Consider the following 15,090-nt stretch of genomic DNA (forward strand, 5'->3'; position numbering starts at 1 on the left):
GGAAACTGGAGCACCCGGAGGAAACCCACGCAGACACGGGGAGAACGTGCAAACTCCACACATTCAGTGACCCAAGCCGGGAATCGAACCCGGGTCCCTGGCGCTGTGAGGCAGCAGTGCTAACCCACTGTGCCATCATACCGCCCGTGGCTCCATCAGATGGAAGATTCCACGGCACCATTTCAAAGAGCAGCAACGCTCTCGGTGCCCTGTGCAACATTCATCCCTTAACCATATTCATTAAAACAGGTTCTCCGATCATTAGCTCATCACTTGGTGGAATTATGCAGTGTGAAAATTGGCTACTGTGTTTCCCACATTATCACAGTGACTATATTTCAAAAGTATGTCAATCGCAAGGGCTTTAGGACACTCCAAGGTCACGAAATGTGCCATCATAAGTACAAGTCTTTTTTCTCTAGGGAATGCTACACAGTTCTATTTTTTGGATGAGATTTTAGACTGAAATCTTGGCTGCCTGCTCAGGTGGACAGGAAAAAAAATCTCCAATCTCCAAAGAACAGGGCGGTTTTCCTATTGTCTGGGCCAATATTTATTGTTCAACCACCAGTTAGGCAGATCGTTTGGCCATTTATTACAATGTTGTTTGCGAGTGTATTTTTTTCTGCCAGGTTTCCCCTAATTTACAACAGTGACTACATTTCAAAGGTATTTCATTGGCTCTGAAATGCGATGGGACATGTTGAGCTCATGAATTAACAACGGACACATGGGAACACCACTATCTGCAAGCTCCCTTCCAAGTCACATACCATCTGGACTTGGAAGTACATCGCCATTCCTTCACTGTCACGGAGTCAAAATCCTGTAACTTCCTTCCTAATAGCACTGTGGGCGTACCTACTCCACATGGCTGTAGCAAGCAGTTCAAGAAAGCAGCTCACCATCACTTTCTCGAGGAAAATTAGGAATGGACAGTAAATGCTGGCCTAGCCACAAACGTCCACATCCCATGAAATAAACAAAAAACAAATGACCATACAGTTGCAAATTATTTAATATTCCTCCAAGAAGCATCATCATGAAAACAAGCTTTATGTCAAAGAATGATTTTTAATCCACTGATTGGAAATCCAAGCTGAATTTTTAAGTAATTGTGACTTGAGCTCATGGATAAAGATGATACCCTCAGTTTGCATCATTGTACTACCCACACCCCAATTCAGAGATGGAGACACCGTGTCTGCAAAGAAAATCAAGGATAATGACCTTAAAGGAATGAGTGCGCCACATATCCTGCCCCCATTAGCAGGCATAAAGGCAATCACCTGGGACATTCAACAGTAGGTTCCCAGACATGAACTTGTCTAGCTAAAATGGGAATATGCTTTAAACACAATCATTGGAAAAAGACATGAACTGACTAAGTTACAAAGAGGAATACACTAGTAACTACCATTATTGAATCACTGACAGTCATGTGACAGGCTCACCTTTTGTGTGTTTAAGCTACAGCATTCGCTGCAGGAAGAGGATAAACAGCCGAGGCGCTGATGAGAGAACACCCAGTGGGGACCCCCTTTCCTCCCTCTCACTCTCACCACCCCACATGATAAGCTTTTGAGCCATACTTGCTGACCTTGACCATTCAGGGACACCCTGCTGCAGACAGAAACCGTAAAGGGAATCCATCCCGCATTGCTCTCGCTAAGAGCCAGCTAATCAACTAGCTAAATGCTTAAATTGCATCAAGGGAAAACAACAGACCACTGAGATCAGCCTGAGCCAACCAAGTCACCAAACCCCAGGAGCCATATAACCATTGGGGAGTCATTTGACTCGTCCATACCCGATCATAACAGCACAATTTACTTTTTAGCAAGTTATTGCCCTCTTGGTTAAAGAATAGATTACATTTGTTAAAACCCTCCAAGAAACCCACAGGTAGCTTAATCTGTACAGAGCTGGAAGATCCCATGTTCGATGCAATGTCTATGCTGAAGTGGTTGATCTCAGCCAGAGCAACATAGGCATTATAATTAGCCTAGTTAACCTGGCTTAGGAAGTGGAAAATGGAGGATCCTCTACTCCCAATACTCTATAGCAATCCTTGATTAAAGCAAGCACTTGTGAATATGGTTAGCCTCGACTGCGATGCCCTGCAATGGCCAAATGGTCAGCTGACATTCACTAAGTAGGCTCACACAAGAAAAATGACAAGTGCAGAACCAGCAGGGACTTGTTGTTCAGTGTTGGTTCATGGGAGCACTCCCATGAATCAACACCGAGAAACAGAATAAGAGGCAAGATTACACTTACCAGAAATGGCTTGAAAGGTGGTTCAACTTTCCGAGCCAAAAGATCCTCCCAGTTTGTGTGTCTGAAGAAAGGATGAGCCTGTATTAAAATTAATTGAGTGAATTAATAAAAACAGAATTTCAAATTAAAAAACATCACATTAGTACATATAATAGTCTGCATTCAAAGATAGAATTCCATATATAGAAAATATATTAATTAGTTGTTAGTCCCATCTGTTGTTTGCGGGAACCTGCTTAGCACAAATAGACTTTCACTTGTCTACCCAACAGTGGAAAATTCTTAAAAGTAATTAGTTGGCTGTGAAATACCTTGGGGAATCCTGAGAACATTATATGGTGCTTACATAAATTCACGTTGTTACGTTTTTGTTGGGGACCAGTAAGGTTTTTTAAAAAAAGAATCCTAAAACCAGATATTTACTAAAAGAATGAAGTTCATGGTTTAAAAATCAACAGAATTATACAAAACAAAAATCAAAAGGACATGAATATTAATAACTACATTATCTTAAAGTGTCAGTTATGTTAAAGATATGAAAAGTACAGTGAACAAAGTTACTCATTTTCTAAACTGATCTAACTTCAATTTCCTTCAACAGTCACTTGGCCTACATCCCCAGAACTCAAGTCAGACTTATCAAAGATTGGAAAATTTACCACTTGGTCTGAGACTGCTTAGAGGATTCATATAAAGGTCGAGATTTCATGGGCCTTCCATCTATTTCCAGCAAGGTTTTCCCTTCAAATTTTCTCCAACCGTTTCACATTTGCAGAATCCCCGTTCAACAAAAGGCATCAGTAGCACCTTAAACCTCGGCTCAGAACTCTGTGGGGTTGAGTATTCTTTAACTCTGCAGTCTTGCACTGAAAACTCTTTTCCGCTTCTCAGCTTGGCTATTCTTAGAAGTTCAACTCACTGTTAGGAGTCCTTCAGTCAACAAGAGGTTTATACTCTTTTAGCCAGCACATGGAATTTCAAATCAACATTGTCAGGGAGAGATGGCCCCTGCTCTGCAGCCAGATTGCTCTAAACTAAAACTGCTTGCAACAGAACCATACCTAAAGACTCCGACAATTAACTCTTCTGGTGATTGTTTCCTACTGCTTTATCTCCCAAACAAGTAAGCTCATAGAATCCCACAGTGCAGAAGGACGACATTCGGCCCATCGAGTCTGCACCGACAACAATCCCACCCTATCCCCATAAACCCACATATTTACCCTGCTAATCCCCCTGACACTAAGGGCCAATTTAGTATGGCCATTCCACCTAACACGCACACTTTTGGATCGGTTGGTATATTATCAGATATCTTTCAGAGAAACCTAGTTCTTAAAAGTATCACCCCCGACATAAAACATAGGTAATACCATACCAATCTCAGCTGTATCATCATGCAGCAGAAAACAAGCAACTCTCACAAAAAAAAAATTTAATGGACGTTCAGCTTGGGACACAGCCTTTACTCATTAACAACCAAGTACAAAAATATGCTAGGAGATTTAACTTCTAACTTTTTGACAGCTGTATATTGCCTGGTTAGCCCAAAAAAGGATGGGGGGAGGGGGGGGGGAAGACACACATTTTATTCCTAGACTGAGTGGGGACACATACTACAATAGAGACCAAAAGGCCTTAAGCTACAGGGGAGGGAAGAGAGAAAAATTAACTTGGCTTTTCACGCCAGACAGCCAACAACTGGAAAAATTGGTCTCGTCCCCAAGCTCCTTCCCTGCGAGATCCAGTGTACCTCCCCCCAAAAAAACAACCCGCCTCAAAACAACTATCCATTAGGCCTATTCCCCTGGCTCTCTCCAATACGATTCAACAACTCACTTATTTATCCACCTCCCTTTTACAAGCTGTTATAGATTGTGCTGCCACCATTACGCGTAATGGGGTGTTTGGAGTGTTTTAAAGTTTGCGTACAAATATTCCCACAACCTGTCATTATCAAACCTCTGCACACAGTGTACCAACCTTGTTCAAGACACCATTCTTCAGATATGAACTAGTGAACATTATAGGCTGATCGCTCACAGGTGCAGCACAATCCAACATGATCCTTTCCTTCCCCTCAAGCATCTCCCAATTTCTACCACGTGACTAGACAGCAATCACGAGTGGGATTATGGATTTAAAATTTTGTCCTGCCCAGCTGACAACAACCGTATCACCCGTTACATAACATCTAACATTTCACAGACAATGATTTGTAATTGGGACACTTTCTTCTGATGAATTAATTATACTAAGCAATACAGGAGGAGCTTCCAAATAACCATTCTTGAAGATTAAAATGAAAATTATTTTAAAAAGTTAACAAATAGCCCTCTTCTTTCTTCCACACTTCATTTTTTGATGCATGCTGAAATATTTGTCTAAACATTTAATCCTTTTTAGAGGAATTAGCTGTAAACAGGCACTAAGCCAGAAAATAGGAGAAATTGAATTAACAACAGGGTATAAATGATTTGTATACCAAGTTTAAAATTTGATGAGAGTATAAAGTGGTGGCTTTTGTGCCAATCATAGTCGAAGGAGTAATTTTAACTCAACCCTGATGTTTCCGCAATCTTATTTCGGATGTGTTAAGGATGGCATTTCTGCAATTAATTCATCTGACTGATGAAGCTCACCAATTACTTTAAATCAGTTCAGTCAACCCATATTTGGAGAATTAAGGGATGTCAGGATACAAGGGATCTTAAAGTTTATTCATCTGTGTCACAAGTAGGCTTACATTAACACTGCAATGAGATTACTGTGAAAATCCCCTGGTTGCCACACTCCGGTGCCTGTTCGGGTACATGGAGGGAGAATTTAGCACGACCAATGCATCTAACCAGCAGGTCTTTCGTACTGTGGGAGGAAACCGAAGCACCCGAAGGAAACTCACGCAGACACGGGGAGAACGTACACACTCCGCACAGACAGTGACCCAAGCCGGGAATCGAATCCTGGCACTGGGTCCCTGGTACTGAGAGGCAGCTGTGCTAACCACTTTGCCACCACCCCCCCAATCTAAATTTTAACGTCTCTGCTGAAAACATACCTGGACATCTGCTGCATCCCCAACTCCAGCCCCAAGGCGTGACGAAGCATTCCTTTTTAGCAGCTAAAAACAAAAAATGCAAACTTTAACAATGTTTTACCTAATTTGAAAGCTAGTTTAGCGACTTTAGACTGTTTAAATTTCTAAACGTGTTCAAAAAAATGATAGTTTCATGAAAGTGATGCTGTCCCATTAACAAAGTTCCAGGTTCAGTTTTTGACAAATCATTTCAAGGTTTCTGACACTTCATTGAACCCAATGCTTTAACAGGGGCTGTGAACAAAATATACCCATCTTAACTGGATTGCCTCCATGGAACAAAAGTCAGCTTGCTCGGCTTGGACAGTTCAAATATTTACATCGTTGGCTTAATTTGTGAAGGTGCCATTTCAGATTCTCTCTCAATTTGGTGAAATTCCATTCAGACCACCATTTCAATTCTACCCTCTGACCACACTCTTTAAAAAAATCATTAACGTCATTTTTAAAAATGAATTGACCCTTTGACTACTGTACTTTCAACTGGGTCATATCTAGAAGGGTTAGTGGTTAAAGGGGGATGGGGAGAAGAAAATAAAGTAATAATATTCAAAAGCCCTTGTGATTCTTAGAGAAGGGGAACTAAGGTGGGCAACTGGAATTAAGGTACAGATCAGCTATGGTCCAAATGAATAGCAGAATAGGCTGAATGATCCCAAGAGTAAAAAAAGGAGGACTGAGGAAGGCACGGAATTCTCAGCTTTGAGACCCTATTATAACAAAAACAGAAAATGGTGGAAAAACTCAGCAGGTCTGACAGCATCTGTGGAGAGAGGATTGAACTAACATTTCGAGTCTGGATGACCCTTTGTCAGAGTTGCTCAGCGAGCACAGGAACACTATTTAATGCTATTTAAGACGTGGTGATAAACAGCTCCAAAGAAAGTGTGGTGTGGCATTTGGAACATTTAGCTCTACTCTTAAGTAATTTGATCTAATTAATTACATATGCCTGTGCTCAAATTCAGGCAATATGGAAATCTCAATACAGTCCAACAGATCAAAAAAACTAGCCTCTGGCAAGCATAGTTACTCCATGGCCCACTTTTCCATCCAACATTACACAGCACAGGATTGGAGAAGTCTATATTAACTGATCAAAATCAAAGGCCAGATCTCAGTGGCTACTTTATTCGTCACACCCTTCAGTAACCATTTCTGCCAACAATTTCTCATTATAAGCCAGCTTACACAAGGAGGAAAATTGGACAGAATACCTTTTTAAGAAGATCTCTGGCTTCCTGTGTGAGGTAGGGTGGCAGATTCAGTTTACACTTCAGGATCTTATCAATTGTCTTCTTCCTGTTTTCCCCAGTGAATGGAGGCTAAATAAAAATGGGGGAAAAAAAACACAAATCAACTCATACCAAAGAAAAAAACTAAAATTTTAAGTGTCAAGGAAGAATCTCAAGAATTTCTGATCAACCATTGGGAGTTACCAACTGATATAGTCAAGATAAAAGCTTTAAATATAGAAGGTGAAATTTATCTGGTATCTAACTGCCTCCTGTTGTCAAAGCTACCAGTTTATTTTTGTTCCCTATCCTTCCTCATCTTGTAATTCTCCACCTCAAAGGAAGGGGGAAGCAATTTATGTCTCAGTCCACCCTGTTTTTCAGGAAGTTACCAAGAGCCATTCAAGTGTATGAGATAATTAAATCACTTATAGAGTCACTCTGCTTACCCAGCCCCACCCATCCCTCCACTCTGATTCAACCAGCTGGTGTAGGCTTGAGAATAAAACAGTGGAAACTGCAGAAGGCAATTCGACTATTTTACAGCACAGATGCTACACAGAAGTATTGAATAGAATTCGCCCAAACTTTAAACTCGCCTACAAATGTTTCTAATTCTGGAATGCTAGTCAAACCCATTATATTCCCTTAAGGTATTTCCTTAGGGTATTGCAAAATTCCTCATGTTGATAATTTTTACCCAAAGAAAATAGCTGAAATCTGAACAAAAATTTTATGATTTTAGGTTTTACCCACAGACTTTTTTTTGGGCATAAACTTTATAATTGCTCTGTTCATAGATTCTTTGCATATGATCACAACTTGATGGTTAGGAACAAAAAATAATTAAAATATTTGCAACTACTGTGCATGTCCCAGTAGAGACGCATACTTTAAAGTAATTAATTGTGTGAAGTAGCTTTACATTTTTGAAAGCGCCATAGAGTTTAGTTTAGAGATCTAGTTTGTTTTATCTTCGAAAGCTCAATGTAAAAAAAGGGAGGATTTTAAAAAGTGGGGAAAATATCAATGCCACTGTGTGCCAAAGGATCAAATCCATTTGTTTCCGAACCGGAAACCATGGATGAACCAGGGATATCTGTTTGCTGAAGTCCAGGTCTGAGGCGTTCAAGTCAGGCGACTCTGACCTACAAGAAATCCATCAAAGATGCCAAAAGACAGTACCAGGCCAAGCTCGAGTCCAAGGCTAGCCATACGGGCTCCCACCGACTATGGCATGGTCTGCAAGAAATAACAGGCTACAAGATAAAGGCATGTAGAATCGCTGGCACCAATGCACCTCTCCCCGATGAGCTCAACGTAATCAATACCCATTTTGAGCACGAGGTCAGCGGCAGCACGACTTCTGCCCCGGAAGCCTCGACCGAACTGGTATCCGAGGTCACCATCACAGAAGTCCGGTCAGCCTTTTTGAAAGTTAGCCCACAGTAAGCAACTGGCCCGGATGAGCATGCAGATCCTGTGCGGACCAGCTGTCAGGGGTATTCGCAGACATCCTTAAGCTCTCTTTACACCAGTTTGAGGTCTCTATCTGCATCAAGATGATGACCATCATCCCTGTACTAAAGAAAGGCCAGGCAATGTGCCTTAACGACTATGGTGGCTCTGATATCCATCATTATGAAGTGCTTTGACAGGTTAGTCATAGCACAAATCAATTCCAGCCACCCAGACTGCGTGGATCCACTACAGTTCGCCTATCACTGCAACAGGTCCACAGCAGATGCCATCTCCCTGGCCCGACACTCAACCCTGGAACACCTGGATAACAAAGACGTCTATGTCAGGCTCCTATTTATTGACTACAGCTCAGTCTTCACCAGTGTTATTCCGACAAATCTCATCTTCAAACTCCATGGGCTGGGGCTCGACTCCTCCCTCTGCAACTGGATCCTCGACTTCCTAACCCACAGATCGCAATCGGTAAGGATAGGCAACACTTCCTCCATGATCATCCTCAACACCGGTGCCCCACAAGGCTGTGTCCTCAGCCCCTTACTTTACTCCTTATACACCTATGACAATGTGGCCAAATTCCACTTCAACACGGTTTTCAAGTTTGCTGATGACAACACCGTAGTGGGTCGGATCTCAAACAATGAGACAGAGTACAGGAAAGAGAGAGAATCTGGTGAACTAGTGCGCTGACAATAATATCTCCTTCAATGTCAACAAAACGAAGGAGAGAGTCATCGACTTCAGGAAGCTTGTGGAGGGCGTGCCCGTCTACATCAATGGGGATGAAGTGGAAATGGTCGAGAGCTTCAGGTTTCTAGGCGTCCAGATCACCAACAACCTGTCCTGGTCCCTCCAGGCCAACGCTATAGTTAAGAAAGCTCACCAATGCCTTTATTTTCTCAAAAGGCTAAGGAAATTTGGCATGTCCGCCACAACTCTCACCAGCTATTACGGATGTACCATAGAAAGCAACCCTTCTGGTTATGTCACAGCTTGGAACACATTAGATATATTTGTTAAGAGTTATATATTATAGTGGTTTTGTTTCTTGTTTGTAATTGATAAAAGTTCTTGCTAATTTTCTTACTATACATGTCTTAAATAAACTTTGTTTGATAATAGCTCCCTTGTGGGCCATTTGAATCAAGAAGTGAAACATAACATGCTTACCCTAGCCAAATTCAAGATGCAAAACTTATGATCCAGGCGGGCTCCATAAAACACTTTGGAGTTTGTGACTTGAACAATAACAGCTGCCCATCATAATGTTTCAATAATGCCACTACAGAAATGTTTAAAATAAGCTACAAACCCTGGCAAATTAAAAGCAGTGCTTTGATCGGTATTAGAACAAGACCTCAAAGAATAATGGGATGCTATTTGAGGGTTAAAAGAAATCATTTAGGGGCAAGATGAATACAACTGAATTTCTTATGATAAAAGTAATAATTATCTATCAGCTATTAACGAGCATCCTCCTTTTAATCCACCAGTAGTAAACTGAATTTGTGTCCCTTTGTCACTAATACGCTTATCTGTGGAAATGATCTCACTGTTTATTTACCAGCAAAGGCTTGTACCATTTTAAAATATTTTTCCCCTATTAAACTTTCTATTATCCAATACAGTAACTCAAATTTTTCAGCATTCACGGCAATCTTGCAATTATTCTACTGAATTTTCACTATACCTTTCTCCTGACTATCTTTTCCGTACACTAAATGTTTAAAAAGAAAAGCAGTGTCAGTTAAGTAGCAGACTTACGCCACACAACTTAAAAGATGGCCAATTTGGTCACACCAACTGCATTCCGAAGGTGAGAGAATTCAATTATTGCCTAACTGGAGAGGGAATTAGTGTGGGTGTGAGATGATCGCTCGTCTTTGTTATGGGGCTTCAGTTTATGTCTGGATTAAATAAAATCAAGGCTACTTGAAGATGATTTACAAAAAAAAACCAAAGACAAAACAGATCAACTAATCCTGCAGTCCAAAGGATTTAAACTTGCACTTTGGGGAGATTAGGGGGAAAAAAGATTGGATATTGTAAATCTAGCTACAGCAATTGGAGTCAGACTACTGCAGGACATTTTGAACAGCCATCACACCAACACAAAGGGTAAAGCACAGGAGGGAGAAGAATGGGACCTAGAAAAAACAACAAAATCCCTGCATTTCTACAATTTCTTAAAAACAATGGAATGCCCATTAAATATTGCTGATGTACCATTCCTTTCTTCAAATACAATCATCACAGCCAAACCTTGGAACATCAGCCTTGTAAACAAGCAGGATTATATGACTAGCACCTATCGACATCAACCATTGATCAGGCAGGGCAATGAGGTTAAAACAATATGCTGCAAGTCATTTGTGACTCACGAAGCCCAGGGCAACTATTTCTGCTTATGTTGCTCACCTACTTGTTTTTCTTGTTTGCTTCATTGCTACGTAAATCCGAAGTCATAACACCAAGCTCAGATATCAGCAGTCTGAGATAAGTACGAGTGAATGGGGCAAGAGATTCAAATTCTACTGAGTCTCCATGGTAAGATTTACTGAAGTCTCACAAGACCAGGTTAAAGTCCAACAGGTTTATTTGGTAGCACAACTTTTTGGAGTGTCGCTCCTTCTTCAGGTGAGTGAACTCTTCACTCACCTGGAGAAGGAGCGACATTCCGAAAGCTTGTGCTACCAAATAAACCTGTTGGACTTTAACCTGGCGTTGAGAGACTTCTTACTGTGCTTACCCCAATCAACGCGGGCATCTCCACATCAAGATTTACTGAGCCACTTACTCCCTACCCACTTCCTCACCATGGTTTACAGCATGTTAGTGATAGCTAATATCTACACAGTGAAAGGATCAGAGGCATGCAGTTTTAAAATTGTGCACCTACTGCTCCAGTCAGCATGTCGTACATTAGGGCTCCTAAACTCCACCAGTCCACAGCACGATTGTGTCCGCTTCTCATCAAAATTTCAGGCGCCCTGTGAGAAAAAGGAAAGGCACAGGAGGATTTCATTTCTCTTTAGTTTTGTTCCATATGCAACAGCATTACATTGAAATGGGGGAGGATGCAAATCTTCGTAGGTTTTCCTATCAGAGCATGCAAGTTGTACAATTTTGAGGAAACCCAAGAACTGCTACAACACTGGATCTTATTCTGAGTTGCATCTTATTTGACTTAGAATTTCCTCTAAAGGAAGGGCTTCTCCAAAGTACCGAGAGGGTGATACACTGCCCAGGACATCACATCATTCAAGTGCATGAGTGGTAGGGTAATTTACAGCACAGAAGGTGCCAAGTTGACCATGGACTGGTGTTGGCCTTGCCAATATGCATGTTGCAACTGGGGCAATCCCAAACTTTCAGCAAAAGATAAAAGATGGGGAAATACCAAAAAAAAGACACTTTTCAGTAGATAAGGAATCAAAATATTGAAATGAAAGTTACCCATGGCATTAAAATCAGCTTAAACTAGTTCTCAAGATCAGACAAAATGCAAAATAAATGTAAATTTGGTGTGTCTCAAGATCCCAAAACACTTCATATTTAATGAATTACTCCAAACTGAAATCATATTTATATGAACAGTAGCTATTTTACATTGAGCTGTGAGATAAATGATCAGTTAAAGTCCTAATGGTGTTGGTGAGGGAAGTGTCAGTCAGGTTAACTTGATGCTATGCCATGGGATTTTTTTGAACTGGCAGGGGAGGCAAACAGGCATTGGTTTGAAGTCTCACGGTGTATAAAATAATGATTGAGTTATACCAATATCTTCATGAGGCACATTCATTTTTAAAAGCCATAAGGACTGAATTTCACTGGAATTCTAACATGCTGCAGTGTGGTGTAGTTAAGATGTGACACCTTGACTACATCTGACAAATATTTTTCCAATCTTGACCTTGCAACTGGGAAAAACCAACAAGTGACCATTCTCTCTCGCAGAGATTTCAACTAGTAGGATTGACCATCAAAGCAGAGGTCTGGGGAGTGCCACATCAAGATCTCCAGCCAATCATCACAGCCGACAAGTAAAGGTAAGTGGGAAAACAGTGAAAATTCAAGTTACTAAGCAAACTCAAATAGACTCCAATTAGCTTGAGCTCTTTATAATCCCGTTGCAGATATGATTATTAGGAAGAAAAGGTTCAAAAAAAGGTCTCAAGGTTTATGGTATTCTCTGTAGTCACTATATTTCCAAACCATACCTTTAAAAAAAATATACTCACATGTACTCAATTGTGCCACAAAAGGTATGGGTCACTGCACCATCATGGATAGATTCTTTACATAGTCCAAAATCTGTCAGTTTAACATGCCCTGAAATAAGAAGTAAACATAATTGCAGTGGTGACTGCAATGCATACAGGAGAACATGTCCTTGAGGGATCACAAGACAGCAATCTGGTTACAGGGTTCAAACAATTCAAGAAACACTGGGCATCCAGTTGACTTCAAGCTGCCAATTTACACTTAATTCTAAGCAGGAGGGTATTGTTGGCCAATAACCAGTGTCACCTGAACCTATACACTGAAATAAAATTTTGTAATCTCACCCCAATATTGGCTATTTATATTTTCTGCTCACTTTTTATCCTGAAAGTACTGATTTTTGTTGGCCTACAATTCCCATGGGAGCTAAGACCTCACCCAGTTGGCCATTATTCACACAATCCTATCCAACAAATGGCATCAGGCTCCTCAGAGGGCATCGGAACGAAGTCCAATCATGTCCTTATTTGACATGCGTGCACCCACCCAGCCGTTCCAGAAAGGGTCATGGATATTTAACAGATGCAGAACACCTAGCTAATTCTTTCCTGTGACTAAACATAGCACTTCACCTCTGATCAGCTAACTTGGAATAAGAAGCGAGTCAGAACAAAGTCTTTACTGTTATACTAAGTTGTGTAGTTGCCCATTAGAGCAAATTAGATTAAGATTTGGTTTTTAAACTTTAAATTTTTAAATTTTAACATTTTATGCTGTAGTTGGTGAGTTTTGACACCTGCCAAAAGGTTTCTTCAAGATGATTAACAATTGTGTTTTCAACAATTTAAGTTTTGGAAAGAATTATGCAGTTAAATCGGGACATATGAGAGGGTCTGAAATATAGGTTTAAAAACAAAACGCAAAACTTTAGCAACACAACAATGTATGTTAAACTGGATGTTAAATCAACTCCAAAACAAAAGAAACAGACTTCCTAGTGACAATCCTTCCAGTGAGTAAAATGATAGCAAAAGCGATCAGAGATTAGGTCAGAGATGGAAATACACTATTCGGTTTCAGACTTCAAATCAGAAGTAAATCAGCATGTTAATACTGATTTGCACCTAACAAAACATGACAGGTAAACTCATTTTTACTACTCTACGTAAAGCATCTAAGGTAGTCTTGCTCGAAGTGAGTCACAGGATATTCCATCAGCTTTATGTTGCTGTGGCTCTCTTCTAATTCTGTTATTTTGTATCTCTACCCAATTCTTTTCTCCTTTACCTTATTTAATAATTTATTCTCTACCCTACGTTACCTTGTGTTTTTTCATTCCCAGTGAGATACACACAGCTTATTCATGGGTCGGGCTACTTAACAGCACATTCTTTTCAAGCCAGAGGCGGTGGTTGAAGGCAGGAAAAGAGGTCCCATTTTAGGGGTGATGATGGAGGGAGGAATCCAGCCAACCCAAAGATACCCATGAGTTTACAGGTGGCAGGAGATACATTGCTCACATGGGTAGGTGTGGTGTGCCAGTTTGAGGGTATAGTACAACAGGAGTCAACTGCACCAGGGGAAGAAAATTAACCAAAAAGAGATAGCACTGCAGAGAATTATGTTAGTGTGGCTTACATTGGAGATGCAAATCATGGGCTGGGAGTACTGAAAGGCAAGAAGTTTAGGTAAATGGGAAACCTAACTTCTGTCTACACAGATACAGAAAGCGTGATACAACCTGCTACCACAGAAAGTGCACACGATAGTAAAATCACAGAAGTTTACAATAATAAGCTGTACAGTCCATCACTGTACTTGCTATTTGCTAAAACAATCCAAAACTCATATTAGCCCAGTCCCTCTCTATAACCATGCATTTCAATTTGATTCAAATATTCACCCCATTTTTCCTTGAAAGTTACAATGGTCACTGTCTTAACCATCCCTACTGCAAAGCATTTCATGTTCTAACAATCCACTATAAATAATTGCCCCAACTTCTCTCCTCACTCTGAAACTGGTGACCCTCCTCACTAATTCCAAGAGCAAATAAATAGTCTTCCCCAGCTCACCATAACAATTCATAATTTTTTCAACCTCCAAAAAATCTCCACAGCCTTTTCTACTCCAAAGGAAATAGCCTTAGTACCTCGGGTCTCTCCTCTGTTTCATATCCCTGATATCACCCAGTGAATCTAACATATGATAAAGTGTGCATGTGCACTTGGGGTGAAGTGAGGCAGTCGTGAGCAAACATTAACACTCAAATATTACTGTTTTACTACATTCACCCTGCAGAACAAACTTCAACTCTTTTAGGATCATATGGAGTGGGACTTTCACATTAATATTGAATTATAGCCAGTATCAAAACCTAACCTCTTCACGCACCACCAAGTGAGAAGTCAAACCCAAAAAGAATCAAATATGGACTTCACAGGGTAACCAGTTTGAGTTGAGCTATACTCAACCGGTGCTCTACAATCTTTTATCAATGTCCATGCAAACTTGTGATAGTAGCAAGTATCGATCTTCATATCAAAACACTCCATTTTAAATCTCCTACGTGTCGCACAACCTTGTAAATGGAGCATGCATGCCAAAAGGTGTACATCAACAGAGGCGCAACTCAGAAGGCTAGAGGTGGGGCTGTCATAATTAACCTACTTGATATTATGCTACCATACAAGCGTGAAGCTGTGGTTACTCTTTATTTGCATCATTTTGAATTGAGGAGTCAGTCGAGCTCCATGCCTGTGTGTACATACATTT

General features: G+C 40.6%; 1 protein-coding gene across 1 annotated transcript in view; it reads right to left on the minus strand.

The window, feature by feature from the left end:
* LOC144501204 (ribosomal protein S6 kinase beta-1-like) overlaps positions 1 to 15,090 on the minus strand; it is a 70,556-nt gene that overhangs the window by 15,376 nt on the left and 40,090 nt on the right. The window contains exons 8-12 of the mRNA XM_078224645.1: positions 12,333 to 12,423; positions 10,991 to 11,081; positions 6,595 to 6,702; positions 5,339 to 5,401; positions 2,281 to 2,358 (exon numbers count right to left, since the gene is read on the minus strand). Coding sequence (XP_078080771.1) covers positions 2,281 to 2,358; positions 5,339 to 5,401; positions 6,595 to 6,702; positions 10,991 to 11,081; positions 12,333 to 12,423 — 431 coding nt within the window. The remainder of the gene's footprint in view (positions 1 to 2,280; positions 2,359 to 5,338; positions 5,402 to 6,594; positions 6,703 to 10,990; positions 11,082 to 12,332; positions 12,424 to 15,090) is intronic.

Source organism: Mustelus asterias, chromosome 12 (genome assembly GCF_964213995.1).
Source record: "Mustelus asterias chromosome 12, sMusAst1.hap1.1, whole genome shotgun sequence".
Taxonomy (NCBI): Eukaryota; Metazoa; Chordata; class Chondrichthyes; order Carcharhiniformes; family Triakidae; genus Mustelus; species Mustelus asterias.